Consider the following 17,713-nt stretch of genomic DNA (forward strand, 5'->3'; position numbering starts at 1 on the left):
CAAGCCAGTCACGGGACAGCATTTGCATCTTCTGTCCATGAAGCTCAAACACTACCAGAATTAAACAATATATTGTCTAGGGACACGGGCTTAAGTGCAGAGTAAACAGGGACGCACAGGTGTGACAGAATACCCAGGTCGGAGGGAAGGAGTTACCTGTCTCTCCAGACATGAGAACAGCTTTTGTGTTTACAGAAAAAAAGGTGGTTTTGACTTTTTAAAATTTATTTTCATTTGAAAGGCAGATATACAGAGAGAAGGAAAGACAGAAAAAGACAGAATCTTCTATCTGCTGATTCACTCCCCAAATTGCTGCAACGGCTGGAACTGAACAGTTCTGAAGTCAGGAGCCAGCAGCCTCCTCTGGGTCTCCCACATGGGTGCAGGGGTCCAAGCGCCCCCTGGTGTTTTACCAGATGCTTTAGCAGGGAGTTAAATCAGAAGTGGAGCAGCTGGGACTAGAACTGGCACCCATATGGGATGCCAACTCTGCAGGTAGAGGAATAGCTTGCTAGGCCATCATGCCAGCCCCTTCATTGACTGTTTTACTGTGTTGCTGTTTAGATACACTATATGTGAATATTCCACTGGAACAAATTTCCTGAGTAGGAACTTCTTGTTTTGTCCAGATTACCCCTGGTAACTAGAACAGTACCAGCTGCAAACTGAGAATTTCAAATGAACATGAACCTAGTAACATATCTAATTGTTACACCAGAAAAGTAAATGGTTTGATACATCCACTAGACATAAAGACATTCAGGAAACAAACTGAGGATACAAGAGATTTCAAATCTGCATGTAGCAAATTGTGCTTGGACAGGTAAAGTCACCTCGATCCTGACAAATTACAGTCAAGGGAACGAGAAGTCAGCTAGCAGTGAGGGAATGGATAAGAGAAGGAATTCAGAAAGAATAGCAAAAACCAGCTCCCAGGGCCACCATGAAATTCAAGTCATCACTCGTGCACTCCATTTTGAATGAAACTTGGGGAAGATACAAAGCCTTGTGGTTTGGTGCAGTGGTCTGAATGTCTCGTCCAAAATTCACATGTTAACACTTAATGGCCAATAGGATGGTACGAACATGTGCCTAGGTTAGGAGAGCAAGCCCTTACGGATGGCAACAGGATTCCTAGCAAGCTTTGAAAGGAGCTCAGCCCCCATTTGCCTGTCTACTGCTAGGAGACTAAGGGATGAGAACCATGTTGAAGTGAGGAGTAAAACCCTCACCAGACACCAAGCTTTCTCATGACTTGACGTGAGACGCTTATCAACTCGGTTGTTTATAAAATACGGAGTCTCAGGTATTTTGTTAGGCAAAACTGGCTGTAAGCGGTGCTCGATCCAGCCCAGCAGTCTAGCTGCGCCTCTGCAGAGCCAGCTTCTGCACTAACATCAACACAGGATACGAGCCTCAAACTCACCTTGACCGGAGATGCAGCCAGCAGGAGGGCTTTGCCAACAAGCTTGTTCTCACTCTTGAGCCATCTGGAGTGAGCCGTAATGCGTGCCCACCACAGCACAACGTGAGATCTTATCATGCAAGACAATTCTGGCTGATGGAAAGGTTGAACAGTGAGCACCTCGTGGTCAGAGGAGACTGCAGTTGCCAGCGTACTGGGCTGGGTGCTTCTAGAATCCCCTTGGGCCACATCTATCCTCCGCATCTGATTAGAGTGGTTCCCTCTGGCCGGCCTTAGGTTCCTGCTCAGGCCATGAAGGATCATTTCCCACACACATGAAAACACTACTATGCTATGAAATGCTGGAGCAGTGGGAGATAAAAATACATATCAAAGAGCGAGGGCCTCCAGTGTGGAGGGCGCAGTGAGGACAGCTGGCACTGTGCCCATCTCGGCCCTGCTGTGCCCATCTCGGCCTGCAGGGCAGCTCTCACTCACCATGGGTGTGCACAAGGGTCAGGCCTACTCGGGCCCTATGCCACAGGGAGAACAGGGGAAGCTCAGGCAGGAGCTAGGACAGGAAGGGCCTGAGCAGCTGGGGTCTTCTAGCTGGTGCATACCAGATGGGCTTCCCCAAAGCAGGTCAGAGTGGATCTCTGTAGATGGTGGAATTCTCAAACACCTGCCATCACCATCCAGGCAAAGCAAAATTTTCAAACATTTTATTACAAAACAGAACAATGCAATGTAAACAAAGAAGCTTACACATTACTATTTACATTATTTCAAAATATATTACAGCTTTAACTTATGAACAGAAATATCTTGTCTTTTTTTCTTTTTCTTTTCTGTTTTCTTTGCATCACTGATTTCCATTTTCACTTGATCTTGTAATTTAGAAAAGAATGCTTGAGATGACTTTAAGGCTTTGTCTTTTCCTTCATCCTGCAATTAGAAACAAGACATGTTCACGCTATAAAAGTGTGCTTACACATAAAGAAACCAAAGCCAACACTGGAAGTACAACAATGTGTAAAGGCATAAACATGAAAAGCAGCTCAAGTTACAGAACTGCCCAAGTGTGCAGCGAGGGGTCACGTACATGCTACACTGTCAAGATGTCCTCACAGTTTAAGGGAAGAGTGGGAGACAATCGCTGCAGGCCCCAGGTCATCGTTGAGAAACCCTCCCAGCACGGGCTGTGAGCAGGTGTCCCAGACCAGGGGACGGTCCCACACACAGCCCCTCGTCCCACACACAGCCCCTCTGGCAGCTGCCCACCCTCCGCGTGCTCACCTTCAGCAGGGCAGCTCTGCCGGTTTTGGTCAGCTGCTTCACGGTCGCAGCTGCTCTGGCCTTGCTGTATTTCCCCGCTTGGTCCCCATCACTCTTCTCAAGCTGCTTCCTCCGCTTCTCTTTCTCTTTCAGTTTCATATGCTTCCGAAACTTCTTTTTCCTCCGTTCTCGCTTCTTGTCTGTGGCTGTTTTCTCAGCAGCTGTTTTTATGTCTCCAGCTTTATTTTTCTCCTACAAGGAAACCACCACCACCAAGGAAATTAGTCTCGTCTGGCATCAACCCAGGGAACTGGAGCAAAAAGTGGCAGCCCAGGGGCTGTGTGGACATGGCTGTGCCACCCACATGGGAGGCCAGGATGCAGTGCTGTTCCCACCTGTGTCCCCGTCTATGACAGAATGGACCCCTGGAGTAACAGTTCAGTTCCCACCGCCAGACAATTGTGAAAGGCAGTCAGCCTCTTGAGCTGGCAGAGGTGGGCACATACAGCAAAGCAAGGAACAACAGGACCCCACTGCTGGGCCAGCCTTGTGACCAGCGCCTGGCAGAAACCAGCACAGCTAGGCAGGCACCAGCTTCACTGGCCTACATTTGTTTACAACTAACCTCTCCCAAGATCTAAATGCTCCATTCCAAGCAGATTCTGTGCTGGTGTGTGCTACTCAGATAAAAGGATAAAACGTTGGAGAGTACTGCTGCTGTGCGAGCAATTTTTTTTTTTTTTTTTTAAAGATTTATTTTTTATTTTTATTACAAAGTCAGATATACTGAGAGGAGGAGAGACAGAGAGGAAGTGGAGCTGCAGGGATTAGAACCAGCAGCCATATGGGATCAAGGCAAGGACCTTAGCCACTAGGCCATGCTGCCGAGCCCGAGCAATTTGTTTTTAACCTAATATCTTCTCTGCTAGTATTCAGATCTGGATAATAAGAAACTCAACCTGGGTATTTAAAAACTGCTTTTATAATAAATCTAATGTCAGCAGCTATTAATGCCTGCTTATATGGAACACTCTGAAATTGCTAGTTTGACTAGCCCTAGAAACTACTCAATTAACACTGGAATAGAAACTACAAATTCAATGAAATGTTCAGAAATAAATGGAGAACTGGCTGCTGGCTAAGGTCTGATTAACATGTGAAGAGGTCTTAAGGGTCCCCTCCTGGGCCTCTTACCTTGATCTCCTCTGGGGCCAGGAGGGCTGCATCGCTAACACCCACTGGGGCCACTTCCTCCATTGTGATGGCTGGCAGGTTGGACACAACTTTGATCTCTGGTGCAGCCTGGAAAGAGACAATGCATTCACCCAGTCAGACGCAGGGCCAGCGCCATGGCCTGCAGGGCTGGCATCCCGCAGCTTTGGCTTGACCCCCACCCCCTACTCCACTTCCAATCTACATCACTGAAAAGGCCTTGGAAAGAGCGGTGGAAGATGGCCACAGTGTCTGGGTCCCTGTCACCCACAAGGGAGGCTGGATGAAGCTCCTGCCTTAGCCTGGCCCGGGACTGGCTGTTCTGTTCATCTGGGGAGTGAACCAGCAGAAAGATCCCTCTGTCGGTTTCTTCCCTTTTCTCAGTAACTCTGCCTTTCAAAATAAATAAATCTATAGTTTATTAACTTGGAGTCTAATACAACCAGCCTTCCATTTCTGGGGGCTCCACATCTGTGGATTCAACCAACGGCAGACGGAAAACAGCGATGGGAAGAAAAACTCCTCCTGTATTGAGCAGGTAATTTTTTTCCTTGTCATTATTCCCTAAACACTATGGTACAGTCACTATGTACACAGCACTTACTGCATTAGCAGTTAGAAGTAATCTGGAGATAACTGGATGACCTGTGTGGATGTCATAGGCAGTATCAGGCCCCTTAGTCTAGCCATCTGTGCATTTTGGGATCTGAGGGGGAAGTCCTGGAAGCGACTCTCGCATTGACCAAGGATGTTAATAAAACATTCGCTGTGCTGGCAGCCAAGGGCTAAGCTAACTGCAACAAGGGGAGCAGGAGCCCCTCAGGAGCCCAAGGACACAGAGAGCTTCAAGGTTTTCTGCTGCTTCCTACACTTGTCCGACATTTCTGCCATACTCAACAACACCAGTTCTTTGTTACAAAGCTATTCCCCGCATCACCTAGGTGGACATTCTCAAATAATTCTATCTCCTGTTGAAGTCCAGCTTACCCATTAGGAAAAGGACAGAACACAACACCATCTGGTGGGCCTTTCAGTTTTTGTATCAGGTTTGTTTGCTTTAAACAGCTGCCTAAGCAATCAGAAATGAAAACTGGTTTCCCACTGCTCACAGTACTGGAGCGATCTGCTCAAGCAACTCCGTGAGAGGCCCTGGGGGAGAATGACCCAGGCCGCTTCCTCACCAGCAGGGCTTTAATGGGCTTTGATGGGCTTTGATGCGAGGCACGTCCCAGGCTCCTCAGCCCACTAACTCTCCTTTTCACAACCCTGTCCATAATCCAGGGAACTAGAGAGACATTTGCCTCAGGGAATTTCAAGAACAAAAGCAAGCAGAAAAAAACAAACAAACAAACAAAAAAAACCAGGAGTCCAAATTCTCAAGGAATGTCACAGTTGAGAAGAAATCACTCCTTCCACAGGCCCGATGCTCAATTCTCAGGAACACTGAGTCCCACCCCACAGCCCAGGGCGGATGGAGAGGGCACACAGTCCAAGAAACAGCCCAGAGTCACAGCTCCTGACTGCTAAGCAGTCTTCAGGGACAGTGAGCAAAAGACCGACCTGCACATGAAAAGGCAGAACTGTGGGGAGCCTGGGCTCCAAGTGTGTATTTCTGAAGAGGAAAAAAGCAAGAAGTAAAGCACACAGAAAGCAAACACATTAAAAAAAACCCACTCTTTTATGTAAACTTCAGCTCAATTTGAAAATGAGATGGTGAACGCTTACTGCCCACTGAGTAATTAAAATAGTCATGAAGATCACCTACCCATGGACGAACCAGCAAGGCTCATGGAGGTGATCACCTCTTCTCATGCAGCAACTACCTAAACCACAGGGCAGCATTCAACTTGGAATTCTGAGTTCTAGACTTGCATTAGCTCAGAACACTGCATTTCAGACAATACAAGAGAAAGCAAAGGACACGGGATGCGCCAGCACTGAAGGATGGTCCAAGCACCACCTTAAAGTTCACAAGGTACTGAACAAGAGATGAAGCTCCTGAGGAGGCAGGTGCTGAGCCAATAGCCTAGACGACAGTCCGACAGACGACAGAGCACTTGAAAGGCTTGGCCTGGCCGGGTTAGTGTCAGGAAGTGGACAGCAGGGGCCATCCCGCTGCCCAAGCCCAAGATTCCTCTCCTGAGAAGTGGGAATGGTTTCCATCTCAGTGCCTCACACACTAAGAGTTACCACACGTAAGGGGTCAGGTAGCAGGTGCGCAGTGTCTGGTAAGGATGCTGCAAATCTCCACTCCCATCATGCAACAAAAATGAAACTGAAGTCTGGGGCAGGGCCGAGCAAGAGTCTGGCAGGGGACACAGGAGAGCAGGCTGGATGGGTGGTTGGAGCCAGGGCCTGCCTTACACTGTCGCCAAGGTCCCATCCACTGTCTGCACACAGACTGCCAACATACTTACCGGTTTAGGGATGAAGTGGAAGTTGGACAGAGCATCCAATTTTAGAAACAGGGAATCCATCATCTTCTGAATTTCTACGTGCTCTGGATTTTCTTCTTCTGCTTTTTGCTTAGGAAATAAGTTCGACAATGTCAGGCTAAGCAGCTTAGCATATATCACAGGAAAAAAAACCTGAAAGCCCATGAGATTATTCCCCATTTTCATCACCAACGCTTTAACTACAAAGAAATATTCCAGTGGCAGCATGAAAGGCACTGCTGCCACAATGACACCAACCACCAAACAAGAAATGTGATGCACATTTTAGGACCCACAGTGACCATGACCTCGAGCATCCTCTAAATTTATAACTTGTGGCTTCATCCCTTTGGTATTTATTTCTATAGAGACATAAATTGTTCTCATTAAGAACCTCAAATGTGAGGGACCCAAAGGGCAGGTAACAGACGTGGTTGAAGAAATGGAGGAAATAGAGCTCTGTGTTACTGGTGGGATTATACAACAGTGTCGTCATAATGATGATGAGCTGGGCACCTTCATGGAAAGTAACGGAATTACCACTTGACCCAAAAATTCCACTCCTAAACTTACACTCAAGATTTAAAGCAGACACTGAAACAGGTTTCTCTTTGGAATAGGTGTATGCACAGTCGTATTCACAGCAGCCAAACGGCAGAAACAGTCCTTGAATTTGTTTTTATGCCTTCAACAGTCACTGCACCTAGCTGTGCGCTTCTACCCCTTAGTCATCACGGCCTTGCCACATGGCCTTGCCACAGCAGGTCCTCACCTGGTTGAGCTTGAGGTACTCCTGCTCGTAAATCTCAGCCAGGCTCAACTTGCTCTTCTCATGGTCCAAGGTTAAGCGCTTTTTATACTCGTAGGCATCTTCTTTGGGTTTCTCTTTCCTTATGACATCATCCCAAGCCTTGAGACAGAAGGGCAAGAACATGAACGAGCAACACTCCCAACTTATCTCCAGCCTCAGCTAAGAATCATGTGCAAACTGCAGCAAAGTCATCCGCACCTTCCGAAATGGCCAGTTCAATCACAACCAAGTGCTGGGAAAGCAGTCTATCACTCATGTGCCCTTTCCTGGTTTTTGTTGTAGATCAGTCTTTGTCCTGCTTACCAATTTTAACTCCACATCCCTGCATCAAGTGCGTTTAAATATCAAGACTCAAATTTACGTTGTTCCATTTCCAAATTAAAAACACTCTGTACGTAGCACCTTTCCTGCAAACCCTGTTATTGTACCTGCTACAGGCTTACTTTTCAATCTTATTTTCTTAAAGACTGATTTATGTATTTGAAAAGCAGAGTTATAAGACAATCTTCCATCCACAGTCACTCCCCAAATGGCTGCAATGGCCATCTGAAGCCAGGAACCAGGAACGTCTTCCAGGTTCCCAGCATAGGTATAGGAACCCAAGTATTTGAGTCATCCTCCACTGCCTTCCCACGGGCATTAGCTGGGAACTGGATGCCAGTACTGCAGGTACACCATAGTATGGACTTATTACCCCCATCCTACAGCACCAGATCAACTCTTCAACAACTCAGACGCCAATCACCATCCCGTAGCCCTCACTACCCCATCTTAAAGCACAAGATCAGTTAATTTCTCAACAACTCAGACGCCAATCACCATCCCGCAGCTCTCACTACCTCCATCCTACAAAACCAGCAGGTCAGCAAGATGCAGAAGGAGACTGGAACCGTTTCTGCCTTTCCCCTCTCTCCAGGCACAACGGTCATTTCCAGCTACGACAGAAAGCTGTACCTCACCCAACAAAAGCTGAAAATATACTGGGTCTAGACTTAAAGATTTTATATCTTTACATAAGATAAGAACATTATTTTATATCATATATACATTTATCTGAAGGGCAAAGAAACATACAGAGAAAGAAATGGAGATCTTCCATCTGCTGGTTCACTCCCTACTTGTGTGCCAGAGCCAGGAACTCCATAAACTCCGGGTTTCTTACATAGATGGCAGAAGTCCAAGCACTTGCTATCTTCTACCTTCCAGGTTCATCAGTAGGAACCTGGATCGGAGGCAGAGCAGCTGGGGCTGAAGCCAGCACTGCAACATGGGATGCCAGTGCCACGAGCTGTGGCTGAACTTCCTGTGCTGCAACCCGGGCCCTGACTTACGGCTTTTAACACAAAGAACACAGTCAAACGCAAATAAAGACAGCATCACCTCCACTCCCCAATACTCCCACATTAGTTCTAAAAACCTCAGTAAAATATAAGTCCAATTACATTTCATTCTGACTGACCTGATCTCTTATTCTCTGCTTAATGATATCTTCCAGTTGAAGGGTGGTTTCTTCCGTGATCACAGGCGCTAAAGGAAATGTTAACATGAATGTACTGAGCACACAAGACCAAGAGCCAAACAATCCTCAATACTCAAAACCTTGGTGGGACGAGCGGGGTTTGGGGCTAGCCCACGCCTCTGACGCAGACAGTGGAGAAAGGGGTCAGCGCCCTGAGCCTTCTGACGCCCCCTCACACACGAGAGCACACACCGTAATGGAAGCAAGTGCTAACACTTCCCTCTTACGCATCTGAGGACTCGCCTCTTTCCCACTCTCTATTTCACGAAAATTATATAAAAACTCACTTTGACTTCAAGACACAAACATCAACAAAAAATCTGACAAGTAGTTCATAATTAAATCATAGGACAGCAACAGAGTGTAAGCCGGAAAGAACTTCGGGAAATCTGCCTAGCGACCAAACAGCAGGTATTATCAACATCCTTGGTATGTCACTGTAAATGTCTTGGGCAGCTCAATGGCATTGTGGTTATTCAAGAGCATGTCCCAGTTCATACAAGTCACACGCACAGTATTGAGAAATGAAGTGCCACAACATTAGCAATGTACTTCAAAAATTTCAGGGAAAAAAGGGCACATACACCCTCACGTAGGTGAGAAAGCAAAGGAGGAGATGTTCCTTGCTGATGACACAGTTGTTGGCCACTCTGTTTCCAATGCTGCTATAAACTGAGCAGTTTTTAAAACAAAAGGTTTAGGGAAGAGAAACATTCCTCTCTTCCCCGTCTCTGTGACCGGGAGAACCAGAATGCACAAGAGTGACGGCTCTGCAGGCACACACTCACCCAGACAGCATGGACAGAGGGCACACACCCACCCAGGCAGCATGGTCCTCATGGTCAGAGGGCACACACCCACCTAGACAGCATGATCAAAGTGGGCACACACCCATCCGGACAGCATGGTCGAAGTGGGCACATACCCATCCGGACAGCATAGTCCTCATGGTCAGAGGGCACACACCCACCCAGACAGCATGATCAAAGTGGGCACATACCCATCCGGACAGCATGGTCGAAGTGCAGGGTCTCCTCCAGCAGGCTGTTCTCAGGTCGTTTCTGTGCAGTCACTTCCCCTTGAAGTTGCCACGGCTTTTTTTCTAACAATTCTTTTTCTAAAGATGCAATCTTTTCATTCATCTAAGAAAGACACAGTTCTAGATTTAGGAAATAAAACTGGACTTATACTTGCAGGAAGGCAAATAAATATTTGAAAAACCGAAGCAAGAAATGCACAATTCCTCAAATACAGCGGTTTTGTTCCTTTTCCTTACGCCAGAATGGCCCTAGTGCCATCACACGAGGCTTAGTGAGCCGTGTCAGCTTCTTCCCCACTGATTCGAAATGCCATCTTTTTTACAGTAAGTCTCCTCAGACTCTAGTCACAAGTCACTCCCGATTCCGACAGCTGCACTTCAGGTCCTCGATGGAGCCTGACTGTCCTGACTCCACAATTAACTGTAACTTCTGAGCTACCAGGATGACCTCAGTGCATAAAAATACCAGCTTTTCAGCAACCTAACAGAATTCTTATTTTTCATTAACAGCTTCTGAATGTATCTATTTGGGTTTTCCAGTATCCTGAACAAATATTAATGCTTTCTCTACAGTCCTAATTTTTTTTTTGAAAGATTTATTTATTTTATTACAAAGTCAGATATACAAAGAGGAGGAGAGACAGAGAGGAAGATCTTCCATCCGATGATTCACTCCCCAAGTGAGTCGCAACGGGCCGGTGCTGTGCCAATCTGAAGCCGGGAACCAGGAACCTCTTTCAGGTCTCCCACACGGGTGCAGGGTCCCAAAGCATTGGGCCGCCCTCGACTGCTTTCCCAGGCCACAAGCAGGGAGCTGGATGGGAAGTGGAGCTGCCAGGATCAGAACCGGCGCCCATATGGGATCCGGCGCATTCAAGGTGAGGACTTTAGCTGCTAGGCCAAGGCGCCGGGCCCAAGAGAGTCCTAATTCTTAACCTTGTTTTTTTAGTTGCACTGGCTAATACTTCTAATACAATGTTCAGTAACAGTAACAATTCATCAGTAATAGTAACTATTCTAATAGTGGACACTTTGTAAAGACTTACACAGTTTTTAAGATTTATTTATTTGAGGGACTGGTACAATGGCTCAATTGGCTAATTCTCTGCCTACAAGAGCTGGCATCCCCAAAGGGCACTGGATCATGTCCCAGCTGCTCTACTTCTGATCCAGCTCTCTGCTTGTGGACTGGAAAAGCAGTGAATGGCCCAAAACCTTGGGACCCTACCCAAAAGAAGCTCCTGTCACCTGGCATTGGATCGGATTAGCCCCAGCCATTGCAACCATTTGAGGAGTGAACCAGCAGCTCAAGGAGCTTTCTGTCTCTCCTCTCTGTAAATCCATCGTTCCAACAAAAATAAAGCTAAACCTAAAAGATTTCTCTACTTGAACGGCACAGAGACAGTGAGGAAGACGTTCCATTTGTTGGTTCATTTCTCAAATGCTTGCAGCAGCTCAGGCACGGCCAGGCCAAAGCCAGCAGCTCGGAACTGCATCCAGGCATCTCCCACACGGGGCCAACTTGAGGATTTGGCCCACCATACACTGCCTTCCCAGGGTGCACCTTGGCAGGAAGCTGGACGGGATACAGAAGGGACAAGAACGGGATGCAGCTGGCCCAGGTCACAGCTCATCCTGCTGCACCATTAAGCCCTCTGGCATTCCCAAGTTTAGAGAAACATCTCTTGGAATTCACAATGAAGTGGGATGGCAACTATTGGTAGATGTGCCTGTACCGCTCCAACAATGAACGAACAAATTAGGAATGGATAATGACTCTCGGCAAACACCGAACTGTACAAAGGCGACCATATGACCTGGCTTCTTAATCTTTCTGAACTAAAAGTTAGATTTTTTTTTTAACAATGAATTAAGACAATAATGGATTCATTTTTGGCAAAACATTACTGTGCTATTTGGGATTTTTGCTTACTACTCATAAGATTGTGCACATGCATGTGTGTAATACTTTTTCATCTTACAATAAGCAGGACAGTTAACTTTATTCTTGTGGGAAATGATCTAACATGAACTTATCTATTTCTTCAAAGCCTGAATAATTCCACAATCAAACCAAGTGCTTCTTTCCTCTTCTGGTAGGATGTAGGAAAGCACAATCAGCCATGAGAAGTTTCTTTTCTTTCAGCAAAGCTTATTTAGACTTTCCACACTAGGACAATCGCTGACTTAACTCAAATTCTACTGGGTAAATAATTCTCTGACAACCCCTGCACTTTATATTAACTGCCTATTCTCATTGTCTAATTGTGTGATGTAATTTGAAGATGACAGAGCCAAATTACTGGAACCAGACTACAACTATCAAAACTGAGTGATACTTCATTTGTAAGAAATGATGTTTTCATGAACTCTGGAAGGCGTCCTTGCTGGTTCCAGCTACAATTCAAGGGGAGGGCACTGACCTGGCAGGCAAGAAGCTGGGTCTGACTCCTAGCTCCAGCTCCTGGTCCCAGCTTTCTCTGCCAAGGGGGCTCGTGGAACGCAATGTTGACAGCTCAAGCAGCTAGATTTCTGTCACCCAAGTTGGAGATCTGGCCAGAGTTGCTGGCTTCCACCTTCAGGAGTCCCCAGCCCCTACAGGGGCATTTGGGGAGCAAACCAGCAGATAAGAGCTCTCCGCCTCGAGGAGCAAGCATTTAGCCTGGTAATAAAGACACCAGCATCCCACGCTGCAGTGCCTGGGTTCGATTCCTGCTGCTGTTAAACCCAGGGAAGTGGCAGCGACGGCTTAGGTCACTGGGCTCCTGTCACTCACGGGGAGATCTGAATTGAGTTTCTGACTCCCAGTCCTGGCCCCCGCAGCTGTGAACATTTAGGGAATGTACAAACACAAGGGAGTTCAGGGTCTGCACCTCTCAGATAAACAGAACCATGTTAAAAGCAAACCATCTACAACACAGCTCAAGCTGTGCGGCACGGGGATCTTACACACACAGGCAACACCCTGCGGAGGAGCCACCAGAGCAGAGGAGAGACCTCCCCCAGGAAGGGAGACCCCAGGACTGACACAGGTGTACCCAGCTGACAGCCTGGGGCTGGGAAATGGCTTTTTGAAAGTGAAACTTTTCACGAGGCATTGATAGTCAATACGCTTTAGACAGTAGCAGCGAAGTTTCGTTTTTAAAGGATGGTTGACAGCTCCAACAAGAAAAACAGGTATGTTGCTTAGTTCTCTGTGAATTTCAGTAATGTCACACAGAAAAAGTTACCTTCTCCTGCCTTTTCTCAAAAGAGGATTTAACTTCCTCTGAATCCTTTTTTATATTTAGAACATCTGCATCGTCGGTCTCCTCATCATCTGGCAAAGCAAACGTCACTTTCTTTGAGATTTCCTTTTGTTTACTGTCTTCACTTTCAAGGTCATTATCTTCATCCCTGCAACACGAAAAAACATATGAAAAGAAATACATTTCCTTGGGCCCGGCACCGTGGCCTAGCAGCTAAAGTCTTCACCTTGAACGCACTAGGATCCCATATGGGCGCCGGTTCTAATCCCGGCAGCTCCACTTCCAGCTCCCTGCTTGTGGCCTGGGAAAGCAGTTGAGGACGGCCCAAAGCTTTGGGACCCTGCACCTGCGTGGTAGACCCAGAAGAGGTTCCAGGTTCCCGGCTTCGGATCGGCACAGCACTGGCCATTGCGACTCACTTGGGGAGTGAATCATCGGATGGAAGATCTTCCTCTCTGTCTCTCTTCCTCTCTGTATTTCTGATTTTGTAATAAAAATAAATAAATCTTTCAAAAAAAAAAAAGAAATACATTTTCCCTTAGGAAAACAAAAATAAATGTCCCAATAATACAGTTTTTGTATGTATAATGCAACAAAATATTCAGAACTTCCAAAGATTGTTATCAAAGAACAGACTTATTTAAGTAAAATGAGTGCTATATAGCTATATAAGAAATAAAATAGGGCTGGCATTGTGGTATAGTGGGCGAAACTGCCAACTACAATGCCAGCATCACCCATGGGCAATGGTTCATTTCCTGGCTGCTTTTTTTTTTTTTAAGATTTATTTATTTTTTATTGAAAAGGCAGATACACAGAAAGGAGAGACAGAGAAGAAGATCTTCCATCCAATGATTCACTCCCCAAGTGACCACAACGGCTGGTGCTGTGCCGATCCGAAGCCGGGAACCTCTTCCGGGTCTCCCATGCAGGTGCAGGGTCCCAAAGACATAGGCCGTCCTTGACTGCATTCCCAGGCCACAAGCAGGGAACTGGATGGGAAGTGGAGCTGCCAGGATTAGAACCGCCGCTCATATGGGATCCCAGTGTGTTCAAGGCGAGGACTTTAGCCACTACACTATTGCGCTGGGCCGGCTGCTTCACTTTCAATCTAGCTCCCCTGATGGCTGGGGAAAGCAGTGGAAGTTGGCTCAAGTATCTGGTCCCACGCGATCCTTGTGAGAGGCCCGGATGAAGCTCCTGGCTTTGGTCTAGCCCAGCAGTGGTTACCGCAGCCATCTGGGGAATGAACCAGTGGACGGAAGATCTTTTTCTCAGTAAGTCTTTTAAATACATAAATAAATCTTAAAAGAAAAAAGAAAAGGTGTCCAAATTCATAGAAATAAATTATATGTCAACATATAAAACAAACTTCTTGTCACAAAGAAGGGTCCAGCTTGGTGGCTATAGCTAAATCCTAGCCTTGCAAGAGCCAGGATCCCATATGGGCACCGGTTTGCGTGCCAGTTGTTCCACTTCCCATCCAGCATCCTGCCTGTGGCCTGGGAAAGCAGTCGAGGACGACCCAATGAACTGGGACCCTGCACTCGCATGGGAGATCCAGGGAAGACTCCTGGCTGAAGGTTCACTCAGCTGTGGGCATTGCAGCCACTTGGGGAGTGAACCCATGGATGGGAAATCTTTGTCTCTCCTGTCTGTAAATCTGCTTCCCCCTCTCCCCGAAAAAAAGTAGTTATTGGCAAAGGAAAAAAAAAATTCAAAGCTCCTTGTAACATGTTTAACTGCTCCTGCCAATGATATTATAGGTCTCATTACATCCTTCAACTTCAGACTTTCTTCTGGCTATCCTGAGACTACCTAATATTAGAGATTGTATTTGATCTTAGCTGGCATAATGTTTGCATCTCACATGCAAGAAGAGGCAATTCCTGTTACAAGTTCAAGAGTAAGTCGAAATACTCACATATCAGAAGAGCTTCCTTCTGCTGCGTCCTCCTCAGCAGCTTCTTCCTCGTCTCTGCTGGAATCCAGCTCATCACCCTCAGCACTCGCTGCCTCTCCATCACTTTCAACCGGATCAAAGAAATCCTTGTATTTCAGGTTTCTGGAACTTTTAGCTGACTAAAATACAGATTTTTTTAAAAAATCACTTACTGAAAGATAGAACACATTAAAACGCGCATGCATGTTGTAGAGTTTTCTCACGTGGATGCTACAAACCAGCAACAGTGATTTAACGGGCAATACCGCTTTCCTAAAAGCCACCAGGTCCAGACTATAGCAAAACTGATGTGAGCAGCGAGGTCAAGGACGAGGGCCGGATCTGTACACCTTGACACACAGTCATTTCCAAACACTCCTGCCTAAGTACAGGCTACGAATGCCTTCCTTTCAGCTTAGCGCTTTGTGAAATGAAGAAAAGTTCTGAGTATTTCTGAAGGGACATTATGAATCTGAAGCTATATCACAAGAAAGTGTTGTGCGAGGGCAGGACGACTCCAGTTTAACTTTTTTTTTTTCAACTAAACAAAATATTTCATTTATGCCCAGGGGGATTTTGAGGTGGTTTAAACCTCTTCCAAGGAAAAACAACAGCTGAGCTGAAGAGGAAGCCAGCCCCCTCTCCCCTCCCAGAACTTTACCTTCGGTTTCTGATTTCCAAATAGTCCTCCCTCATCTTCATCAGAATCTACATCTTCAAAAAGATCAATATCATCTTCCTCCTCTTCATCTTCATTGTCATTCTGCTGTTCTTGTTTTTCCATGTTTTCTAGAAAAGTCTCCATTTCGGACAGTTTGAAGAACTTATCGTCCACTATGGACTTCTCCCGTGGTTTCCCGGGCACCTGGCTTGGCCCCTTGCTCTGCGGTGCCAACCTGCTGTGCGGCACCCTGCTCTGCTGCTCCAGCTTGCCGATATCAAAGTCCAGATCTGAATCCTCATCGCTGAACGCGGGGCTTTTCTGGTCACTTCTGCCTGAGTCTCGCACATCCTCCTCTCCTTCAGAATCGCCACCGTCCAGGCCAGACATTCCCTCCTCCTTGGAATCTTGCTCGGCCTCCTCTCGGCCTCCAGCCCCAACTTCCATGTCCTCCTCATCTTCCTCCTCCTCGCGCTCCTGGTCTCCACTCTCGGGCAAGAGGCTGATGTCCTCGTCTTCCGCCACCTCACCGACAGCACTGCGGAAGTACTGGAGGACCGGCTCATTCTGCAGCTCCAGCTGCTGCCAGATCTGCTCGTCGTCGAAATTGCTTATCCCGAGTTTCTGCAAAGGACTGCCATCAATCCTCCCCTTCTCCAACACCTTATTGAAGTCGTAGAGTACTTTCGTTAAAGAAATAAAGCTGGATGCCAGTTCATCTTGAGTCCTATTGGGGGAAGACATAATTAAACGAAAGTTAGAAATACAGGCAGTTGTTCTGTAGCACTGGTAAGAAAAATAAAGAAAACTCTTGGGCACAATCTAATGTGAATGCATGTCAGTTTTAGGTACGGTTTCGGGCCACCACCAGCGCGGCATCCCCCCTGCAGGTAAAACACGATGCAGTGCTAAGAGAGAATTGGACCAGGTTGGGATGAGCAGTTGTGGAAATCACAACAGACTGAGACAGAATGAGGTGTAGAATATAGAGGTTAAAAAAAAATGAAGCTCCCTTCCACACACAGCCTAGGGGCAGGTCGCCCAGCATCATTTGGGAGATGCGGAAGGGCAGAACCCAGGAAGGTAGTGGTGAGGGTCCTGCTTGGGCCCCAGCGAACCTCAGATGCTGAGGGTACGGGGTGGTCAGGGCATCCATCCTCTTAATGAAGCATGAGAACAGCAGAGCACGGGGTGCTCCCGGGGCCCACGGGAGCCCCAGGACAGGGCAGCACGGGGTGCTCCTGGGGCCCACGGGAGCCCCAGGACAGGGCAGCACGGGGTGCTCCCGGGGCCCACGGGAGCCCCAGGACAGGGCAGCACGGGGTGCTCCTGGGGCCCACGGGAGCCCCAGGACAGGGCAGCACGGGGTGCTCCCGGGGCCCACGGGAGCCCCAGGACAGGGCAGCACGGGGTGCTCCCGGGGCCCACGGGAGCCCCAGGACAGGGCAGCACGGGGTGCTCCCGGGGCCCACGGGAGCCCCAGGACAGGGCAGCACGGGGTGCTCCTGGGGCACACGGGAGGAGTGTAGCCGCGACAGGTGTGTGGCCAGCCTCAAGGAGGACTCTGGACTCCAGCAAGCTAGCTGGGTTTGAGACCAACGCCGCACAACTGAAGATCCACGCCCGACGGCGCTCCGGACACGCTAGGGTTGAGTACAAACTGACCCACACTGTCCCTCCGCTCCGCTCGTGTTCTCCGAGGGCCCCGTGCACTTACGTGAGGAAGCTCTCCGGCCGCCGAGTGGCCTCGTTGACCTCCTGCAGACATCGTTGTAGGATCCGCCGCCTCCAGGCCCGCGGAGACATGGCCAAGTCCCGGCGCGGCGCCGCGTGTGGGACCCGAACAGGACCTGCCCGGAAGCCGCGCGGGAAACCCGTGCCTCGCGCAAGCCGGAGCTGAGAGCCGAAGGTTCCGCCGCACACAAGTTCCCAGAGCCGATGGCAGAGTTCGCACTTGCTCAGGAAGGCAGGGTGGGAAACCGAAGATGGCCGCAAGTCTGCTCCTTGGAACTTTCTCCAGGCCTCGTGGGAAGGGGCCACGCGTCGTGGCTTTACGCTTCTGCTTTAGAAGTAGCGGGTCCCCCTCCACGAAGCAGGCTCCAAGCCCTGTAGGGGCCACGCCCCAACGCCTCTGTCCCCGCCCCCAACGCCTCTGTCTCTGCTCCC

The 17,713-nt window shown here is 48.1% G+C and overlaps 1 protein-coding gene across 1 annotated transcript; it reads right to left on the minus strand.

The window, feature by feature from the left end:
- Positions 1-2,111: 2,111 nt before the first annotated feature.
- On the minus strand, positions 2,112-17,593 carry MPHOSPH10 (M-phase phosphoprotein 10). The gene is made up of 11 exons (XM_004593143.3): positions 17,265-17,593; positions 15,548-16,274; positions 14,869-15,026; positions 12,927-13,092; positions 9,658-9,799; positions 8,598-8,665; positions 7,100-7,237; positions 6,310-6,417; positions 3,875-3,982; positions 2,702-2,932; positions 2,112-2,350 (listed from the first exon to the last, which is right to left on the minus strand). The coding sequence occupies exons 1-11, from the start codon at positions 17,351-17,353 to the stop codon at positions 2,201-2,203; spliced, it is 2,085 nt and encodes a 694-aa protein (XP_004593200.2). The 5' UTR covers positions 17,354-17,593; the 3' UTR covers positions 2,112-2,200.
- Positions 17,594-17,713: the final 120 nt, after the last annotated feature.

The sequence above is a fragment of the Ochotona princeps genome, chromosome 6 (genome assembly GCF_030435755.1).
Source record: "Ochotona princeps isolate mOchPri1 chromosome 6, mOchPri1.hap1, whole genome shotgun sequence".
Taxonomy (NCBI): domain Eukaryota; kingdom Metazoa; phylum Chordata; class Mammalia; order Lagomorpha; family Ochotonidae; genus Ochotona; species Ochotona princeps.